This window comes from Labeo rohita, chromosome 19 (assembly GCF_022985175.1).
Source record: "Labeo rohita strain BAU-BD-2019 chromosome 19, IGBB_LRoh.1.0, whole genome shotgun sequence".
Classification (NCBI taxonomy): Eukaryota; Metazoa; Chordata; class Actinopteri; order Cypriniformes; family Cyprinidae; genus Labeo; species Labeo rohita.
In genome coordinates, this window is record NC_066887.1 from 22171360 (window position 1) to 22190902 (window position 19543).

Here is a 19543-nt window from a genome sequence, read left to right on the forward strand (position 1 = left end):
TAATTTTTAGCAATTTATGGACAGAAATGCTAATTTGAGAGTAAAACTATCAAGTACATTATCTTACTTTACATTATCACAGCTGAAAACAGTTGTGCTGCATATATTATGGACACATTTTTTCTTTTATGAATAGAAAGTGTTTAACTTCTGACCAACCCTGCCCAAGTTTTTGAATGATGTTAAATATTATCTAAATATAAAAATAATTGTAAAAATACGGTATGAACAGTTATAAATATAGAAATAAAATTCATTTTGGAAAGAGGAAAACTGTCACTTATGAACAGTGACCAGTGTTGGAGAAAAACTAGTTACGTGTAACAGTTATGTAATTTAATTACAAAAATGTAACTGTAATCTGTTAGTTACTGAGAAAAAATAAAATTATACTTTATTATACTTTATTTTTAAATTATATGAAAATGTTAACGATTACAAAAGGGGGGGGTTACACCTAAATATTTTCACACACAAACAGATTTGATAGATTTCATTCCCAAATTGCATTGACTGCTCCAAAATGAGACATGAATGTTTCAGGAGTTTAAGACACAAAATAAATGTTTATTTCAAAAACAGTACTATAGCTAAACTATATCTTAAGATTTTAAATCTCAAAGTAAAACGATGTGCTAAAGTCTGATTTTTTTGGTAGCTAAAATTATTTTTTTACCATCTTAATTCAAGCAGTGAAGGATTTTGAAAGTCTGACAGTAATCAGTGTTGATAAGTACTACTGTAAGTTTAACCCCATCTGCTTTAAATGTTTGAAAATGATTAACAGTTGAAAACATTCATTAGAAACGTAACCAAAAAAGCAAATCAAATGTAATCAGTTACGTTACTTTATTAAAGTAATTGAAAGTTACACTACTTATATTTTAAATAGGGTATCTGTAACCTATTAATTTCTATTTACCACACTGATAATGATATGTTCTACATTTAGTTATGATTTATATGGATTTGTAGTCATTTTTTTCATTTCCATTTGCCAGCTCATAAGTAATTTGGACTGCAAAAAATTCTTAATGTTTCGTCTGAACTATACAAACCCAAATATGTACACTGTAAAAAGTTTTTACTAGTTTCAACTTAAAAAACTTAAGTTTAGCAGCTGCCTTAAAGTTAAGTTAAATCAACTTAAAAGTACAAGTTATTTAAACTTATTTTATTGTAGTGACTACAAATAACTTGTACTTTTAAGTTGATTTAACTTAAATTTTAAAACAGCTGCAGAACTAAGTTTTTAAGTTGAAATAGGTGAACATTTTTAAAGTGTAAAGTCAATCCATAGTCCTACAAAAACAGCATTGGGTGAGGGTGAAATGTCCAGTATGGTTAGCAGTACCTGAGGAACGCTAAAGCCATGCACAGATGCAAAGCAAGAGAGTGAAGAGGAGCAGTGAAAGAGTGAAAAGGAGTCAAAACAGGAGCAGTGGAGTTCAGGAATACACTGGCACTCAATTGTGTACTGGTAAATGTTTTATTCCAAACAAACTGGCTTTATTTATCATTTGCTTGAAGGAAAAAAAAAAAAAAGGTACAAAAATTTCAATGCACCAAAATAAATCAATTAGTCTCAAGACACAATGAACATTAAAACTGTATGATACTGCATATAAATATTAATCCGAGCAATATTTATATATATTCAGACATATGCACTGAATAAGTCAACAAACATCTACAAATTGCAGTATTATAATTATTATTTTTTTTACACAGTCTAAATAGCTATTTCCCACAGATGTTTTCTTTTGTACGAAAGAACACCAATGCATGCTGACTTGAGTAAGGCAGGACAGACAGGAGTTCAGAAGGTGACACAGCGGTGAGGACTGAAGGTCAAAGGTTGAAAACCTGGTGGCTAAACCTTTGGGTTGTGGGGTGAAGTGTTTTATAGCGTAGCGTGACTTAGCGGAACACAGCATAACAAAGCTTGACATAACATGATGCAGCGTGACATCAGCAGTGACAGCAAGCAAGGACAAGGTGAACGTGGCAACGCCAATGTGCTGATAAGGTACTCTGGCGGTAGGAACTCCACCGTGTGATAGAGTACAAAAGTTAGCATGCTAGTTCAGTGCTTCGTTTGTGTTTTCAAGCCCACACTGAGCCATCTTGAGGTGAGGAAGCGCGAGGAAGAGTGCATTGTCAATGTTTAGTCCACTAATTAGGGTATTTTAGTAATTTCAAGGTGTCATGTGTGGCTTGCTACAGTCACAGCAGCAGCCTGTGGCAAAAGGGTGTTACTACACGTTGTTCATGTTGTTCTGCAGTGAGTTTACCTCCTCTGCATTGTCTTCTACGGCGGCCTTGTCGTTTTCCAGTTTTGGCGTCAGCGAGTTCTGGTTGTTCAAAGACTCGTCCTCTTTTGGGGGACATTTGCATGGGTCTTCTTTGCAAGTGCAGTCCTGTGGAGCAACACACATACTCACGATGTGACAATGAGGGGGAAAAAGTAACAAAATGTTCCACTCCAACCTTTTATATATCCGCCATTAACATCTCAAATGTGTCTCTGGTGATCATTTCAGTCACACACATAAAGGTATCAGTGCATATGATATTTAGTTTTAGCGCAATTATGTAAAACAAAATAATGCTTTGGTAAATCAGTTATGAAAAGTCAAAATAAAACAATTATATATAAATAATTCAAAATTATCGTAAGTGTGGTTCAATTTCAACGTGTTATAAAGTCATAACTACAAAATGTGTCATTTTGACAAAGTCATAAGTCAATTATAAGATAAGTCATAACTGAGCATCTCAGTTTTGATGGTCATTATTTAGACTTGCGTCATAACACTTTTGCCAAAACATCAGCTTTCTCATAATTGACTCTGAATATCAGTTTTGACCTTTGATCTCACAATTGTCCAATTCAATAATTAAAGTCAAAATTATGCCAAATATAAAGATTGACATAGCAAGTCAATTATGAGATACCAAGTTATAATTATAAGATCAAAAGTCAAAATGTACATTCTATCTCATAATTGATTTAGTATGTCAGTTTTGACTTATGAACTATTAAAAATTACACCGTGTCAAGACTGACATACCAAATCAATTATGAGATGCTAAGTCATAATTATAAGATCAAAATAAACATTGAGATAGTATGTCAATTTTGACTTATGTCAGTTTTGATTTTTGAATTCATAATTATGACTTGGTCAATTATGAGAGGTTCAAAATTACGCCAAATATCAAGGCTGACATACCAATTCATTTATGAGATGCCAAGTCATAATTATGAGCTCAAAAGTAAAGATTGATATACTACCTCATTATTAATTATGCCAGTTTTGATTTTTGAATTCATAATTATGACTTGGTCAATTATGAACAATTAAAAATTACACCAAATGTCAAGACTGACATTCCAAGTCATTTATGAGATACCAAGTCATAATTATGAGCTCAAAAGTCAAGACTGACATACTACCTCATTATTATTTATGTCAGATTTGATTTTTGCATTCATAATTGTGACTTGGTCAATTATGAAAGATTTAAAATGACGCCAAATGTCAAGACTGACATACCAAGTCAATTTTGAGATCCTAAGTCATAATTATGAGATCAAAAGTAAAAAAAATTGACACATTATCTCAAGATTTATTGTGTCGGTTTTGACTTTTAAATTCATAATTATGACTTTGTTAACTATGAAAGATTCAAAATTATGCCAAATGTCAACACTGACATACCAAATCAATGGTGAGATACCAAGTCATAATTATGAGATCAACAGTCAAAATTGACATTCTACCTCATTATTTATTATGTCAGTTTTGATTGTTGAATTCACAATTATGACTCGGTCAATTATAAAAGATTCAAAATTTCACCAAATGTCAAGACTGACCAAGTCAGTTATTGAGATACTAAGTCATAATTATGAGATCGAAAGTAAAAAATGACATGCTATCTCAAGATTTATTATGTCGGTTTTTACTTTTCAATTTATAATTGTGACTCTTATGAAAGATTCAAAATTATGCTAAATGTCAACACTGACATACCAAATCAGTGATGAGATACCAAGTCATAATTATGAGATCAAAAGTCAAAATTGATATACTACCTCATTTATTATTATGTTGGTTTTGATTTTTGAATTCATAATTATGACTTGGTCAATTATGAAAGATTCAAAATTGACATTATCTCATAATGGATTTGTTTTGACTTACATCAATTCATAACTCAAAACTGACAAACTAAATCAATTGAGATGTCAATTTTGACTTTTGATGTATTTTGTAATTATGACTTGGTATCTCATAACTGACTTGGTGTGTCAGTTTTGCCTGTAGTTACATTTGATGCTCTCATAAATAAAATCATAATTCTCTCATAATTAAGTCACTGTTTTGAGATCAAGTCAATTATGAGATTCTTAGTATGTCAATTTAAGGTTCTTTCAAAGACTTATGTGGTGGAAATGGGTTTCCATATGCGAAGATTGATTCCAATAAATTATACTAACGATATTTCATGCATCCCTAGAATTATGAATACCCAGCAGTCGACATAAATTTCTACAAGGTCGCTGTGTTGTTAGTGCTTTGAATGGTGTGAGGAGAAATGGTGAGTAAGCATCTATTTTAAACTGCTAAATATATTGTTTGTCTATCTAACTTCTTAGGAGGCAAAGGCTCAAGATGTGTGTTAACTGTGATGGTGGAAATGGGCTTCCATATGTGTATTTCCAAGATGCACTGAATGCAGTTTACACCTCAAGCTGCTTGCTGGAACACAGGATGTTAACAGCAGTTGTAAACAAGGCCCAGGAGCACCATAGCATAAACAGAACCGTTCATGAGGCAAGCGCATGGAGCTAAATTCAGTTGTCACAGCAGAGTAGAGCAAATGGTAAACTTCAGAGCATAAACTGATTCACAACTTGTATCTGTGGTTTTTACTATTTGGCAAGAGACATCAACACACTATAAGCATAGTGGTTACATAAACTGTAGGCATTAAACAATTTACAACGGCATGTTTACTGCCGAGTCGGTCATTTACTAATGCTACGCATTAAGACAAGTGGCTTAAATCAAAGCTTTTTTTGAACAACTTGCTACCTGTGATATCCCTTCTTGAAACCATAAAGGCAGTGATTGTACATGCCATTGGGAGGCAAGAAAAGATGACTAGTCATACTGCTGAAATCAGACATGTGTAAATCTAATTCTCAAGAGAGAGAAGATGAAAAATGTCAAATAAATTCTCCCCGGAGGCGGTAAGACAAGTAAACAACTCACAAGTAAACAAAGTCACCTAGGGATATTTTCATAGATGTTTCATCTAAGTTCTGTCACCAATCATCCCTCATCTCAGTCTTGCTCTAGTTCTCCTCCCTGTTGCACAGTGAAGCTGTCAAACTCTTTTAATCATAAAAGAGTCTCTTCCACTATGAAATCACTGGGGGAATGGACCGGCGGAGTTGAATGAGGTGAAGAAATTGCATTTGTGAAGGCAATACAACCCCCACAAAATCAAAAGAACATCAGAAACCAAACAAGGTTTTAGTTTCACCTCAGAATAAGCAAATGACCCAAATCAAAGTGCTGGAGAATAGGATCTGACAAGTTGAAGGTTCTCCAGGTACCGCAGGGTAACAGGTTAATAAAGCAGCAAGACTGCGGTTTGGTCTTCCTTTAAAGATCAAATGTTACACGCTCAACAGAAGGAACAGGAATAGGTAGAACATTTATTCAGGATAATCTACTCTGAAAGATGACCTCAAGATGGGAGCAAAACAGAAAGTCTAAATGTTGTTTCTCCCACCAATAAATTAAATAATAGCAATACTTCATGCATCCCTACGCTGTAAAAAAAACAATTTGTTGAGTCAACTTAAAATAATTTGTTACCTGGCTGCCTTAAAATATTAATTTCAGTCAACTCAAAAACAGTTTATTTAACTTGAAATGTTAATTTATACTAAGTGACAACTTAGATATTTGAGTTGATTCAACTTAGATATTTGTGTTTGTTAAACTTAAAAGCTGGGTAAGTAACCCAGCTGCCTTAAAATTTTCAGTTGAATCAGCTCAAATATCTAAGTTGTCACTTAGTATAAATTAACATTTCAAGTTAAATAAACTGTTTTTGAGTTGATTCAACTTAAAATTAAGGCAGCTGGGTTACTTAACCAGCTTTTAAGTTTAACAAACACAAATATCTAAGTTGTCACTTCATACAACTTAACATTTCAAATTGACTAAACTTATTTGAGTAGACTGAACTTAACATTTTAAGGCAGCAGGTTAACAAATTATTTTAAGCTGACTCAACAAATTGTGTTTTTTGTTTTTTACAGTGTAAAAATATGAATAGAACAGAGTATGTTACCAAGCAGTCAACACAAATTTCTACAAGGTTGCTGTGTTGTTAGTGCTTCGAATGGTGTGAGAAGATTAAAGGAGTTCACTTCCAGAACAAAAATGTATATATAAAAAGTATATAAAAAAAATGTATATATAAAAGGTATATAAAAATTATATACCTTTTAACCTCAAATGCTCAAATGAGCATTTGAGGTTAAAAGGTATATAAACTGTCAATTTGTTTAGAAAATGACTGATCGTTTCACTAGATAAGACCCGTCTTCCTCGGCTGGGATCATTTAAAGCCATTTGAAGCTGCATTTAAACTGCATTTTGGAAGTTAAAACTTGGGGCCACCATTGAAGTCCACTATATGGAGAAAATTACTGAAATGTTTTCCTCAAGAAACAATTTCTTTACGACTGAAGACAGACAGACATGAACATCTTGGACGACAAAGGGGTGAGTAAATTATCAGTAAATCTTTGTTCTGGAAGTGAACTAATCTCTTAACAGCTGACATTGTCTACCAGGATGTTAAGTTGCAGGAATCAAGTTGTCACAGTTACAATAGCAACTATGGTGAGGAAGCTTCTATTTTAAACTGCTAAATCTACTGCTTGTCTATGCTATTTCTTAGGAAGTAAAGGCTCAAGATGTGTGTTAAGGTGAGTAATAATGAAGCTACAGGTTTACAGCATTTTATTTGAATCAGCAGGGTATTAAAGCGCGCTGGGAGGAGATCAGTTCGAGTCCTCTTACCTCGCTGCAGGGATCCTCTTTGGGTTTATATTCCCATGTGTATCTGCTCATTGTTTTCTAAGGAGTGGGGTGGCGAGAGAGGATTACTCCACTGACACACTTTTGATATTTTGTTATTCTCTCTTAATTAACTGACACCTGAACCTCAGGAGATATTTCATTATATTTATTGTACTAGACAAGTTAAGACTAAAACAGTTTGAGAAACATTGCATTGACTTCCTAACCACTCTACACAGCCTCAAATGTGATCAGCGTGTTTGGAAACACATAAGATAATCCAGTTTCCACAATGTTTCATGCAGACTGTAGTGCTTTACATGACCTCAGGTGGCACATGCGAGTCAATAACAACAGTTAAAGGTATAGTTCACCCAAAAATGAAAATTACCCCATGATTTTCTCACCCTCAAGCCATGCTAGGTGTATATGACCTTCTTCTTTCAGACAAATACATTCGGCATTATATGAGGATGACATAGGACAGCAACAAATGAGAAGCGACGAATGCTGAAGCGCAGTGGAGAAAGCAAAACAAAACACTGGTCTTGAAATAAGAAGAATAAAATGAGGATTTGTAAAGAAAAATGTTGGAGGATTTCAACCTGATCTCATGACGAAAATGTACCTGTGGGAACCTTTCGCAAAACGCAAAATACATACCGCCATGTACGCTTCGTGACATAATTGCTATGAAATGTCCACTGAACGGCGCTAAAAGTGTTCAGTTTTTTCCCCCCGGAACAGATGAACGTACATATGGTACATTTTATGTGACGTTGGTTTTGTATGCGTCATCGCAGTTCTGACCTGAAATGTCTGTAGAGTGGCGTTATAACTCTAATGCTCCGATAGTATGAACAAAAGTGAATGTGACGTAAAAAACGCAATCATGCCATTTTAGCTTGTTTTTTGATAGTCTCAGCCTCAGAACGTTGGCTAAACGTCTGATGCATAAGGCACACTTAGCTGGAAACATGAGAAGGGACAAAACAACACGTGATTGGTTGCTGTACCTGTCAGTCATATGGCCTCTTGGGCGGGCCTTGGCCATTCAAAGCGGCCAAAGTGGCCAGACCTTCTGCCATCAGTCTGAAGGTCTGGCTACGTGAGACTAGTTTTTCAATCTCTCATCTTTCAGCTCTTTTATTGTGAGTCAAGCTTTTTTTTTTTACCGGATTCGTACCCTAGGATTCCACATCCTAAGTCCATTTCTGTGCCGGCTGAGCTACTGAGCAAGCTTGGTATGTCTGGAGAGCAAAACATACGGAGCGGTACAAGTACTTGCTGTTTTACCGCCTCTAGTGTTCATTTATGTTGGAAACTGCAGTGCTATGTACGTATTTCACGACCTGCGAAAATGTTCCCACAGGCACGTTTTCGTCTAAGATCATTTCGATATAAGAGGAGAATGGTTTTCCGATGCTGTAAACAAAACACTATGCACGTACAACAGCTAGCATAAACTATTCACTGCCATTATAAAGCTAGAGCCAGGACATTTTTTTAATATAACTCCTATTGTATTCGTCTGAAAGAAGAAAGTCATATACACCTAGGATGGCTTGAGGATGAGTAATTCATGGGGTAATTTTCATTTTTGGGTGAACTACACCTTAAGGGAAAGAGTGAGGGATGAAGATGATGGCATTTTGATTTCTCATTATTTTAATGATGAAGAAAACTGAAAAAGAGAGCGTGCACTTATACCTCTAGTACTCATGCACAGGAAAATAGAGGGGAAGACAGGAGAGGAAAAGTTACCTGACACATAATGTTATCATAGTAAGCCAAAGCACGGGCATGGGGGAGGTTAGTCGGGGTGTCACACAGTTTCCTTACATTTGCCTGAGAGCCCTCTGCGACGGTGGACAGCGAGAAGTTATCGATGTGCTGCTCCGATTTTGGACGGAACTTACTGAAAGACAGAAGATCATATAAAACAAAATAAATTAAAACATCATTTGAATGTGACTAATTATCAGTTTTCTTGTGGCCAATATTGAACATTATGCAGAGGAAACTTTCGATATGAACTTCATCAGTGCTTAACTACTAATTCCTTCATATAAAAAACAAAATCTATCAATGTATGAATCAAACTCACTAAGACTGTCAATGGGTTTCTTTTCCATGCATCATTTTATTATATTCTTACAGTATTACAGACAAATATAAAAGTGAAAATATTGCTGCAAGCAGCGATTACCGGGGAACTTTTGGTTTTCAAGCACATAAAGAAAAATTACATATTATTTAGAAAGTCTGTAACCACCTAAATCAATCATTTAAAAAGCATTTTTTATCAAATCCATTGATTTACCATAGAAATATGATGCTTTTCTAAAATTTATGACTGTTATAGCGCCAGCTGTCGTCTGATCTCCCTGAAACTTTGCATGCTTGTTTAGAAACACCAGTCGCATGTGTTCTGCAGGTATCTTGAAGTTTTGAGTTTTCCTTTAGGCTTCAGGGTATATTTGGACAAGCCCCTTTTCTAAAGGACTCTGTTATAGCTTCCCAAAGGGTACATTTCAACATGTTTTTGATAATTATTGACCTAGAGAGTCCAGAGAATTGGACTGCAGTGGTTTTTCCAGACTGGGTGAAAAACTTAGGACTAGTTCGCAAAAGCAGGTTTTTTTCATCTTCTCAATCATTTAAAAAAAACGGTTTGATTGGTTCTAGAGGCAAAGTTGTTTGGAACAAAGTGGTCTATGATACGAATATTGCGTGTATAAGAAAGAAAGAAAGAAAGAAGGAAAGAAAGAAAATAAATTTCCCACAGACCTTTGGACCAAGACAGTGATTTTTATGTTGATAGGTCAAGTGGTTGCCTAGTTATAGCCATTTTTATGTTTTTTTCCCCACTTATAGCGCAACCAAGTGGTCAATCTCTTTTTTCCCTGTGACCTCAGCTTAAGCTCTTACATAAGTCTGCAGAGTTTGGCAAGGATATCTCATTCCATTCAGAAGTTATAGGCATTTTACTAAAAGTGGCCCTGCCCCCTTTGAAAGTTTTGGCGTCCCTTTGCAACGGTGAGTTGAAAGTTAACTCTTTTTTGATAATTACTGATATTCACTCTCTAGAGAATCTTTTTGCACTGGTTTGGTTCCAATTGGGTGAAAAACCTAGGACTTCGCAAAAGTAGGTTTTGCAAAAAAAAAAAAAAAAAAATTTCTTCAGGCTAGTGATCGAATCTGCGTTTTGCGTATCTGCGTGCGTTTTGTCTGGCACGAGCCAAGGATTCAAATGACATGAAACACTTGAGCCTGATGGTTTAAGAGTTATGAGCGATTTTATACTTTCAATCGCTGTAGCATCCCCGTCAGGCTGATTGGGGGGAGCCTTGGTCACATTGTCCGTGTTGTGAGTACTACCATCCCTCCAAGTTCCACGTCTCTATGACTTATGGTTTGCTCTGCACAATCAGTTTTACGTGGAAATCACTCATCCGTGACCATTCTAACAATTACAATAGGGTTTCACTGCTACGCTCTTGAACCCCCTAATCACACCATATATTGTGTCCTGTCTTGCCTGCAAAGAACTGGTTTCTATCTTAATTTTTCAAAATGTAATTTATTCCTGTGATGGGAAAGCTGAATTTTAAGCAGCCATTACTCCAGTGTTTAGTGTCACAAGATCCTTCAAAAAAAGGATCACAAAAATGCAGTGGATTAAAAGCTCAAGTTGTTTCTGCTACAAGCAAACATACACACAGATGTTACCTACAGCAGATGGTTCCGATACTCAGTCAAAACTCAAACTTAAACACTTTCCATTGTAGTCATCTTGTCTTCATCACTATGCTCCCTTCCCTTTATCTCCTCTCTTGTCCTCCCTTCTCTTCCACTCCTCTGTTCTCCATCTCATCCCTCTCTTGGATTGTGTTTAAATGCCTTTGGCTGCACAGTATATAGGTCACTCGTGTTGCACTGTCAGATTGGCCTACTTTCAGCAAAGGATATCATTGTGTTCAAAGCCCATGTTACCACTGTACATTTTATTGTACTCCAGTTTGCATGTGCAACAGCATATGCAGCTCGATCAACTGATATTCAAACATTTAAATCTTAAACTGAGACTGAGTGTTTACCTGTGCTTGCGAAGTCGTCTGTTTTCAGTCTTAAGCATGTGCATCCTCTTAGAGAAAAATACTATAACCATGAAGAGGAGCAGTAACATGATGGCAGCTCCGCCCACTGCTATACACATCACTTGGAAGTCTGAAATGACCGACTCGCACCTGGAGCCTTTGTTCCAGATATACTCCTGAATGTTACACCTACAAAATAAAAACAGAGAGAGGTGTTAGAAAATAGGAAGTTAAGCAACATATTTTCATAACATTACGATTGAACCAGTGAACCAGTCACATGGACTATTTCAATGAGGTCCTTACTACCTTTCAGTTGCGTTGCACTCTATGCAGAGTCAGAAAGCTCTCTGATTTTATCAAAAATATCTTTTTCCAAAGATGAACGAAGGTCTTACGGGTTTGGAACAACATGAGGGTTAGTAATAAATGACAGAATGTTAATTTTTGGGTGAACTATCCCTTTAAGACATTGTTCTACTGTGGGTGATATTTTCCAGACATTCAAACAAATGGGCCATTACAAATACATCTGTGCAGAGATGAAAGAATGTGAGAAACACTACAGTGTGTTGTACATTGCAAGTGTGTTGTGTGGCCTGTTGACCCATTTATCATTACTATGATTCGACTGCAAGGTTAGTCCTAGAGCTTACAGCTGCATGACTGGACAGATGGCCCTGTCAAGGACGAGCATGTGCTCCTCTATTTGTGCCGGTTCCACAGAGAATAAAGCACCTGAGCTTTGCTCAGTTCACAGTTTCCAAAATAGATTTACAAATTCTCTCATTTGCCAGTGTTGTCATAGAGTGTGAGGTTCTCAATATCCTACTGTAGATGCTGGATTTATTATTTTGCTATTATGTAATGTATACTAGCCCATATGGTTCATTGGTTAAGACACAGGTTAATCACAGCCGATATCTGATATCCACCTTTTTCTTCCCATAAGAGCGGGCGTGGCCATTTGCAAATGGGTCTGGCTTCTGGTATACATTTTTAGCTGTACAAAACAGCTTGTTTTTCGAGATGTTACTATTTCAAGATGTTAATATTGAGAAACTTACATTTTAGACAAAATATGGCAAGTTACGTTTTTGTTGGTGGAGCAAAAACAAGTTTCAAATAAGCCAAATCAAATACTATTAAACTAACCGACACACCACAAATATACACTTACACTCTGCAGCCTATGAGTACATTTTATAGTGAGTAAAAGGCCAATCAATACTACAGGAAACTATTGCTCAGTGTGCATGTAGGCCATGTTTACTATTTTAGCCTAAAAAGATCAATTTGAAACTTAGTTTTACTAACTATCCATACATTTAGTGTAAACCATTGGCTGTGCTACACAGAAACACATTCACTATTAGCAAATGCACCCTCCCACAAATCGTATGTTCACCTGACAGTTCAATCTTTACGTGCCCTACAAATGGAAACCTGGACTTTTCTAATAGCGCCGACCCCATTAATGTAGACAGCACCCTGTCATGCTATTTCTCATCAATCGACAAGTTAGCCCAGCGGCATGTGCCACACACACCACAATCCAGTGCTGGACTGAAATGTACTTTTACGTTCTGAAATGGAGCTGGACTAAATGGGGTTTTGCTTTTGTTATTATTTTTTTTTTTAATTCAATAGATCCCTTTATTTTTAAATATAATAAAATATATAATTTTTTACATAAAAGTTATTACACTTTTAATATACAGTTTAAGTCAACAGTTTACGTACACCTTGCAGAATCTGCAAAATGTTAATTATTTTACCCAAATAAGAGGGATCGTACAAAATGCATCTTATTTATTTTTATTTTGAATAAGGTATTTCACATTAAAAAAAAAATGTTTACATACAGTCCACAAAAGAAATAAAATTACCCTGTTCAAAAGTTAACATACGCTTGATTCATAATACTGTTTTTACCTAAAAAATCCACAGCTGTGTTTTTTTTGTGTTTATTTATAATCGTTCACGAGTTTAAAAAATCGGTTTGGTTTTCCAGCATTTTTGTGCATTTGAACCCTTTCCAAAATGACTGTATGATTTTGAGATTCATCCTTTTACACCAAGGACAACTGAGGGACTCATATGCACCTATTATAGAAGGTTCAAACTCTCACTAATGCTCCAGAAGGAAAAATTATGCATTAAGAGCCAGGGCTGTAAACTTTTGAACAAAATGAAGATGTGTACATTTTTCTTATTTTGCCTAAATATCATATTGTTGTTGTTTTTATTTAGTACTGCCCTTCAGAAGCTACAGAAGATACTTACATGTTTCCCAGAAGACAAAATACATTAAATTTACCCTGATCAAATTCAAAAAGTGACTCATGAACTAAAAAAAAAATGAAAGAAAAAAAAAAAGCAGTGGATCATTCAGTTAACAACACAGTATCAAGTGTATGTACACTTTTGAACGGGGTCATAAATTCAACTGTTCTCTTGTGGACTACATGCAAACCTCTTATGTTTAATATCTTATTCATGTCAGTACTAAAAAAAAAAAAAAAAGAGAAAAATGAACATGCATTTTGTATGATCTTATTTGGGTAAAATAATTAACATTTTGCAGATTCTCCAAGGTGTGTGTAAACTTTAACTGTATATGAATTGCATGAATAATAATATATTTGATTAAAACTATTTAACTACAGTAAAGATCACAAAGTCAAACTATTACTTTCTGTGGGATAATGAGCATTTCATTCTGACTTTAAAGCTGTGGATGTAAGGCTGTTGCAGTATTCAGTGTAGACTGAGTAGTCATCTGTTCAAACACACAGCTTAACACATCACATCATCTAGCCTCGAGGCTTCACTACACACAAATAAGATTCCCAAAACCTCACTATTATGGCTCAAAGCGCCAGCTTGAGGCAGGGTCTTTAGCTCTTAAACTGAAATACACACATTTGCAGATCTGGGCTCTGACCCAAATCCCTTGAGCAAATGTTTAATAAGGGTCTACATTGGACTCTGAGCAGAGTTGTGCCAGTGGTTGATGCTGGTTCGGTATAGAGTGATATGCCGCCAAGCCACGACGGCAGGCATGGAGTGTGGAACTAAAATTATAGCAGATGATTGCGAGACAAATGCTAAATATTACTTTTATATAACGTGTATATAGGAATTTAACCCAGATCATCAAGAATGAGGTATATATCAGTATTAAAGCATTCATCTAATTATTACTGTGTTAGAACTAGAATGAATTTCTTACAAGAAGTCATATGTATGTCAGTCTCCATTACTGAAATGATTGGTTAAAAATGTGAAAGTCACTTACGACTGTGACTTTCTTTGGCGTCTTGTAGAAGTATTTGTATTTAAGAATGGTTTATGAACAGTATGCAGTATGCATTATGAACAGGTTTTTATTATAAAATCCATCCAAAAAAGTTTTTTTGTACGTAAAAAAAAAAAGAAAAGTATTGTTTATGGTTTTGGCATGGCATGCTGGATAGTAATTAAGAAACTTAAAATTCTGCCTAATAGTAACAAGGTATGCCATTTTTTAAAACCTTGTCACTATGAATTACCAACCAATAGGAGTTTGAAGGCACCATTAGAGTATTACTGAAGGACACTGATGAAAAAAATCTGGATCATTCTGGTCTGCCCAAACGCATTACACATACTGGATCAAGCTTGTTTAAGGAAACAGCTAATGATCATTGATATTTCTAGCAGATGGAGGGAAATAATAAATTGAATAAGCGCACCATTGGCATGGCTGTCACCAAACATTTCCCCAAACTGCAGCAAGATGTCTTCATGTTCTTGCTGCAGCAACTAATACAATGCTGTCTATGCATCTTATTTATTTTCTATATGGTAGTGTTGTTACATTACCCATTTAAATTAAGGCCAAAAGACTTTCCTATAAACCCTGTAACAACTGCCACATAGTGTATAAATGCTTGCATGACCTGGTTACCCTAGTCCCACATGTTTGCATGAGCTTGGCCCAGTTTCAAGATCACTGAGGGTAGGTCATTTACTACTGTTCCCAAGAGATGTCTTCAACTGAGACTCAATCCGTCTTCAATCCCAACATTTGATTTTGGGACATTTTAGAGCCCAGCACTAAGCTTCTCTTGAAAATGTAAATGATAATCCCGCACCACAAACAGACGCATGAACATGACTGAAGGATTGAGTTTCATCTTCAAACTCATCATGAACATTTGATCAGATGCCACCAATGCTAGAAGAAATATCAGGATGGTCTTTTGCGCATTCTTTACACTCTACAAATATATTATTATAAAACAAAAAAATATTTAAATGTTAAATATTAAAATGTATGTACTGTATTACTTGAGCTCTTCCATTAATTTGTAAATCTTAGGATATGCAGGTAAATTACTCTTGATTTTTTCCATTAAATACATGGATAATTAAAACTGAACCTGAATTATAAAACCACCCCAGATCAGTTAAATGGACAGTTCACACAAAAATTAAAGTAAAAAATAATTACTCATCCTTATGTCGTTTCAAACCCGGAAGAGAAGTAATTGATGAATAAATTAGTTATTTTGTTTTCTTTGCACACAAAAACTATTCTCGTAGCTTCATAACATTACGGTTGAACCACTGATGTCACGCGGACTATTTTATCGATGTCCTTACTACCTTTTTGGGCCATGAACGCAGTAGTTGCATTGCCATCTATGCAGGGTCAGAAAGCTCTCAGATTTCATAAACAACAACAACAACAAAAAAAATCTAAATTTGTGTTCCAAAGATAAACTAAGGTCTTACGGGTTTGGAACAACATTGAGTAATTAATGACAGAGTTTTCACTCTTGGGTGAACTATCCCTTTAAAAACACTAGACACTGGTTCACCAGATTAAAGCACTGTAGTGGCAAATCATCAAAATTACAAAAAGTTTCAAAACAGTGTGAGAAAGACTTATTTGATGAATTCAAGTGATTTGGCCAGTTTAATATGCGCTCTGAAACAGATTCGAAACAAGCTTCATGAAGCAGCGTTTCAAAAGCCTTCATCACTAATGGTTTCCACAGCACAAAATCCTCAATTAGGTTTGTTCAACAAAACATTATTTGTTTGAATAGACTTTAAATTAAAGAAAACCTCTCCATACAATTAATTTAAGTACAATTTTGATTGCATTATGATTAAAGGGATAGTTAACCCAAAAATGTAAATGACCCCTTGATTTACTAACCCTCAAGCCATCCTAGGTGTATATGAAGAGTTAATTAGCAAAAACAGATAACTCAGTTTTTAACCATTTAAAATAAATAAATAAATAAATATTACATACTTACATACACACATATACATACATATACACATATATATAAATATATATATATATATATATATATATATATATATATATAAAAAAAAAAAAAGCTCTGCCGCTATCAAACTTTATAATGGCAGTTAATGGCTGGTCTAGATTTTGAAGCAAGTGTGCAAGTGCCTCCATCCATCATAAAAAGGCCTTCTGAAGTGAATCGATGCATTTGTGTGAGAAAAATACACTTTTTTGAAACTTTATTGTTAGGATATATTTGCACTGCTCTTTACGGAGACTTTCTTTGACCCTTTCATAGTTGCATAGCTTTACAAACATAGAACTACTTTTATCCAGTTTGAAACAGTTTTTTTTTTCTTTCGTTTTATTTAGTGCATTGCCACAGTAATCAATGTGTTATTTCGTATGCATGTTTGGCCTTCCTTTTTTCCCCCCATACGTCTAAGAAGTGTCTCAGTTTATAAATGAAAAAGAAGTTATTTTTGTCTCTTTAGTTTTTCCCCGTCTAACACCTTATGCACCCTAGACATGCTAGCAGAATCTGATTTTACCAAGTACGACATGTTCCTGGATCAACATCTTTGTTGACCCTGGAACAACATTGTGATTAACTAATCAGATTTGAAAAATCAGTTTATAGTTTTTGTGAAGTTTAGGCTTACAATCAGTGTTTGGTGCTTGTACATCAGTGTCATTCATCTATTATTTCCTCTGATTTTAGGGATTACTCATGGGTAAGGTTAGGTTTAGGTGTAGGGATATGGTCAAGATTAAATTTTTGGATTAAAATGTTGTTCCAGGGTCAACAAAATATGTTGACCCAGGAACACATCTAACTCAGCAAAATCAGAATGTGCAGACATGCTATATACTGTAAGATGCTTGAGCACAGTAAACTTGACTTTGCGTGAACTGCCTTGTCTCATTCGTTGTCCCTGATGTCAGTGTTCTACTCTGGTCTGCAGTTCCTGATAAAATTTATTCAAACATTTATAAACCGTAATCTCTAGTTTCCGCTGTCATGCGCACGTTCACGAGAGAGTGGCGTTCCAGCAGATGACGTAGGCGAACATGGTGACAAACGCAGAAGTGCAGAGGAGAGGGCAAAACTAAACACCTGTCATGAATTAGAAGTACAAAACGACGATTTGTAAAGAAAAATGTCGGAGGATTTCGATATAAGCCAAAAGACTGGTTTTCCTTTGCTGTAAACAAAGCTTGGTTCTCACGAGACTAGCATATTCTCACTGGAGCTTAAGCTATGCCTACGTCCTACGTCATCCGCTGGAATACCACTCTCATGAACGTGCCTACGTTAGTTAACGAAAGTTTTAAATATAGTTATTTTTTTTAACACAAATGCATCGGTTTGCTTCATTGGCTTTGCTTCATGCTTCATCACTTTGCTTCATGCAGGCCTTTATTAACCCCCTTTACATTGTGAGGGGATCTCCTCATCCACCACCAGTGTGCAGCATCCACCTGGATGATGTGACGGTAGCCATAGTGCGCCAGAACACCGACCATACGCCAGCTTATTGGTGGAGAGGAGATAGAGTGAAGAAACCAATCAGTAAATATGGGGATTGTTAGGAGGTCATGCTGGTCAGAGGCCGAAGGGGAAAATTGGCCAGGATGCCGAGGTCACACCTTGACTCTTTTTAAAAGACGTCCTGACATGACCGAAAAATCTCAGGATATGTATGTGTGCATCTTACCGGCAAAAAGCGCCAATACCGTCAACCACGTAACACTGTCCTCCATTGAAGCAGTAATTGGGGAAGATGTCGCACGATGACATACATGTGCCATTGTAACGCACAAATCCATAGAGACAACCAGAGTTGAGCACATCCGATGCGCCAGGTGAAGCTCCTCCAGAGCCATCATCAGCGTTGATAACTCTAGTGTTGGAGGGAACTGCGCTAGCTATGAGAGGAACATTTTCATCTTCCATGTCAGGTGGCGTTGGTTGGCTCTCCTCTAGATAAACTTCAGTGGGTGAATAGTCAGGCGACAGATAATCATAAAAATCAGAAAGGGTCCACGAAGTTGGATCTCCACCCTGGAGCTCCTGAACCCAAGAAGGAGGATCAAGAACATGCGGTTGGTTAGAAGGATTGTAAAAATTCACCGTGATAACTTCTTCTGGTTGGGAAGAGGTGGACTCAGGAGGACGATTCGTGACTGGATCTAACAATGTCCCATCCGCTTGTAGTCTCTCGCTCTTCCAGCGCGGGGCGATGTCCTCGAATCTCTCCTCGTTGAAGTCCAGCCGGGACAGGCCTCGTGTTCGGGGTTCAGCCAATGTGGGCAGCCGGGCAGCTATGCCATCTATCGTCAGATCAATAAGCCGTTCCCTTTCGGCTGAATCAACACCGATGTCTGTCGCAGCACTAGTTGAGGTTTCTCCACCGCTGCCTGAATCTTCTCCAGCTCGTGGTTTTCGAGAGTGAACGTGGGCCCGAGCAATAGGTGTGGCCTCACCAGGAAGTGCAGGTTTAAGCCCCAGCCCATTTACGTCTGAGGAATTAGTGGCAGTAGAATTGGAGATGAATGAACTGCCTAAAAAGCAAACAAAAAAAAGAGGTTGTGACTAACTTTTATTATTTGTTTGAGTGCCACCTTCAGAAGCACTCATCACCATACTGCAAACTCAGCAACTCCACAGTCATGCTGAGAGAGAACAAAAGACAAAACATATACTCTGTATCACACACACCCGGACAAATCTGCTTAATTATACACCGCTGAGCGCGAGGCCCCAGATTTCTTTCCAAAGCGGCTTGTGGTAGCTGGATTAGCAGCTCTGATTTACTAATGTTCCCCCTGAGCCTGGGCTAGGATTGGGATTCAGATTAGATTAAGGGCTGTAGGTTGAGACTTGCATTGGGCAGTCTGGATGGGTAAGCTTTAATGCACAAAGATAAACAGACAATGGGGAATTCCTCTTTAGCACTGGAAAAATCTCACTGACCTAATTGATTATCTTTTACTGAGACTGTAAACTAATCTAATGC

General features: G+C 36.3%; 1 protein-coding gene across 3 annotated transcripts in view; it reads right to left on the reverse strand.

The window, feature by feature from the left end:
• The window catches only part of cspg5b (chondroitin sulfate proteoglycan 5b), a 32553-nt gene that overhangs the window by 2028 nt on the left and 10982 nt on the right, over positions 1-19543 (reverse strand). Inside the window, exons 2-6 of one of the 3 annotated variants that reach the window (XM_051136814.1) lie at positions 18242-19088; positions 11216-11404; positions 8958-9033; positions 7116-7172; positions 2295-2420 (exon numbers count right to left, since the gene is read on the reverse strand). In XM_051136814.1, coding sequence (XP_050992771.1) covers positions 2295-2420; positions 7116-7172; positions 8958-9033; positions 11216-11404; positions 18242-19088 — 1295 coding nt within the window. Of the gene's footprint in view, positions 1-2294; positions 2421-7115; positions 7173-8879; positions 9034-11215; positions 11405-18241; positions 19089-19543 lie in introns of all 3 variants that reach the window. The other 2 variants (XM_051136813.1, XM_051136816.1) reach the window with 2 other exon arrangements.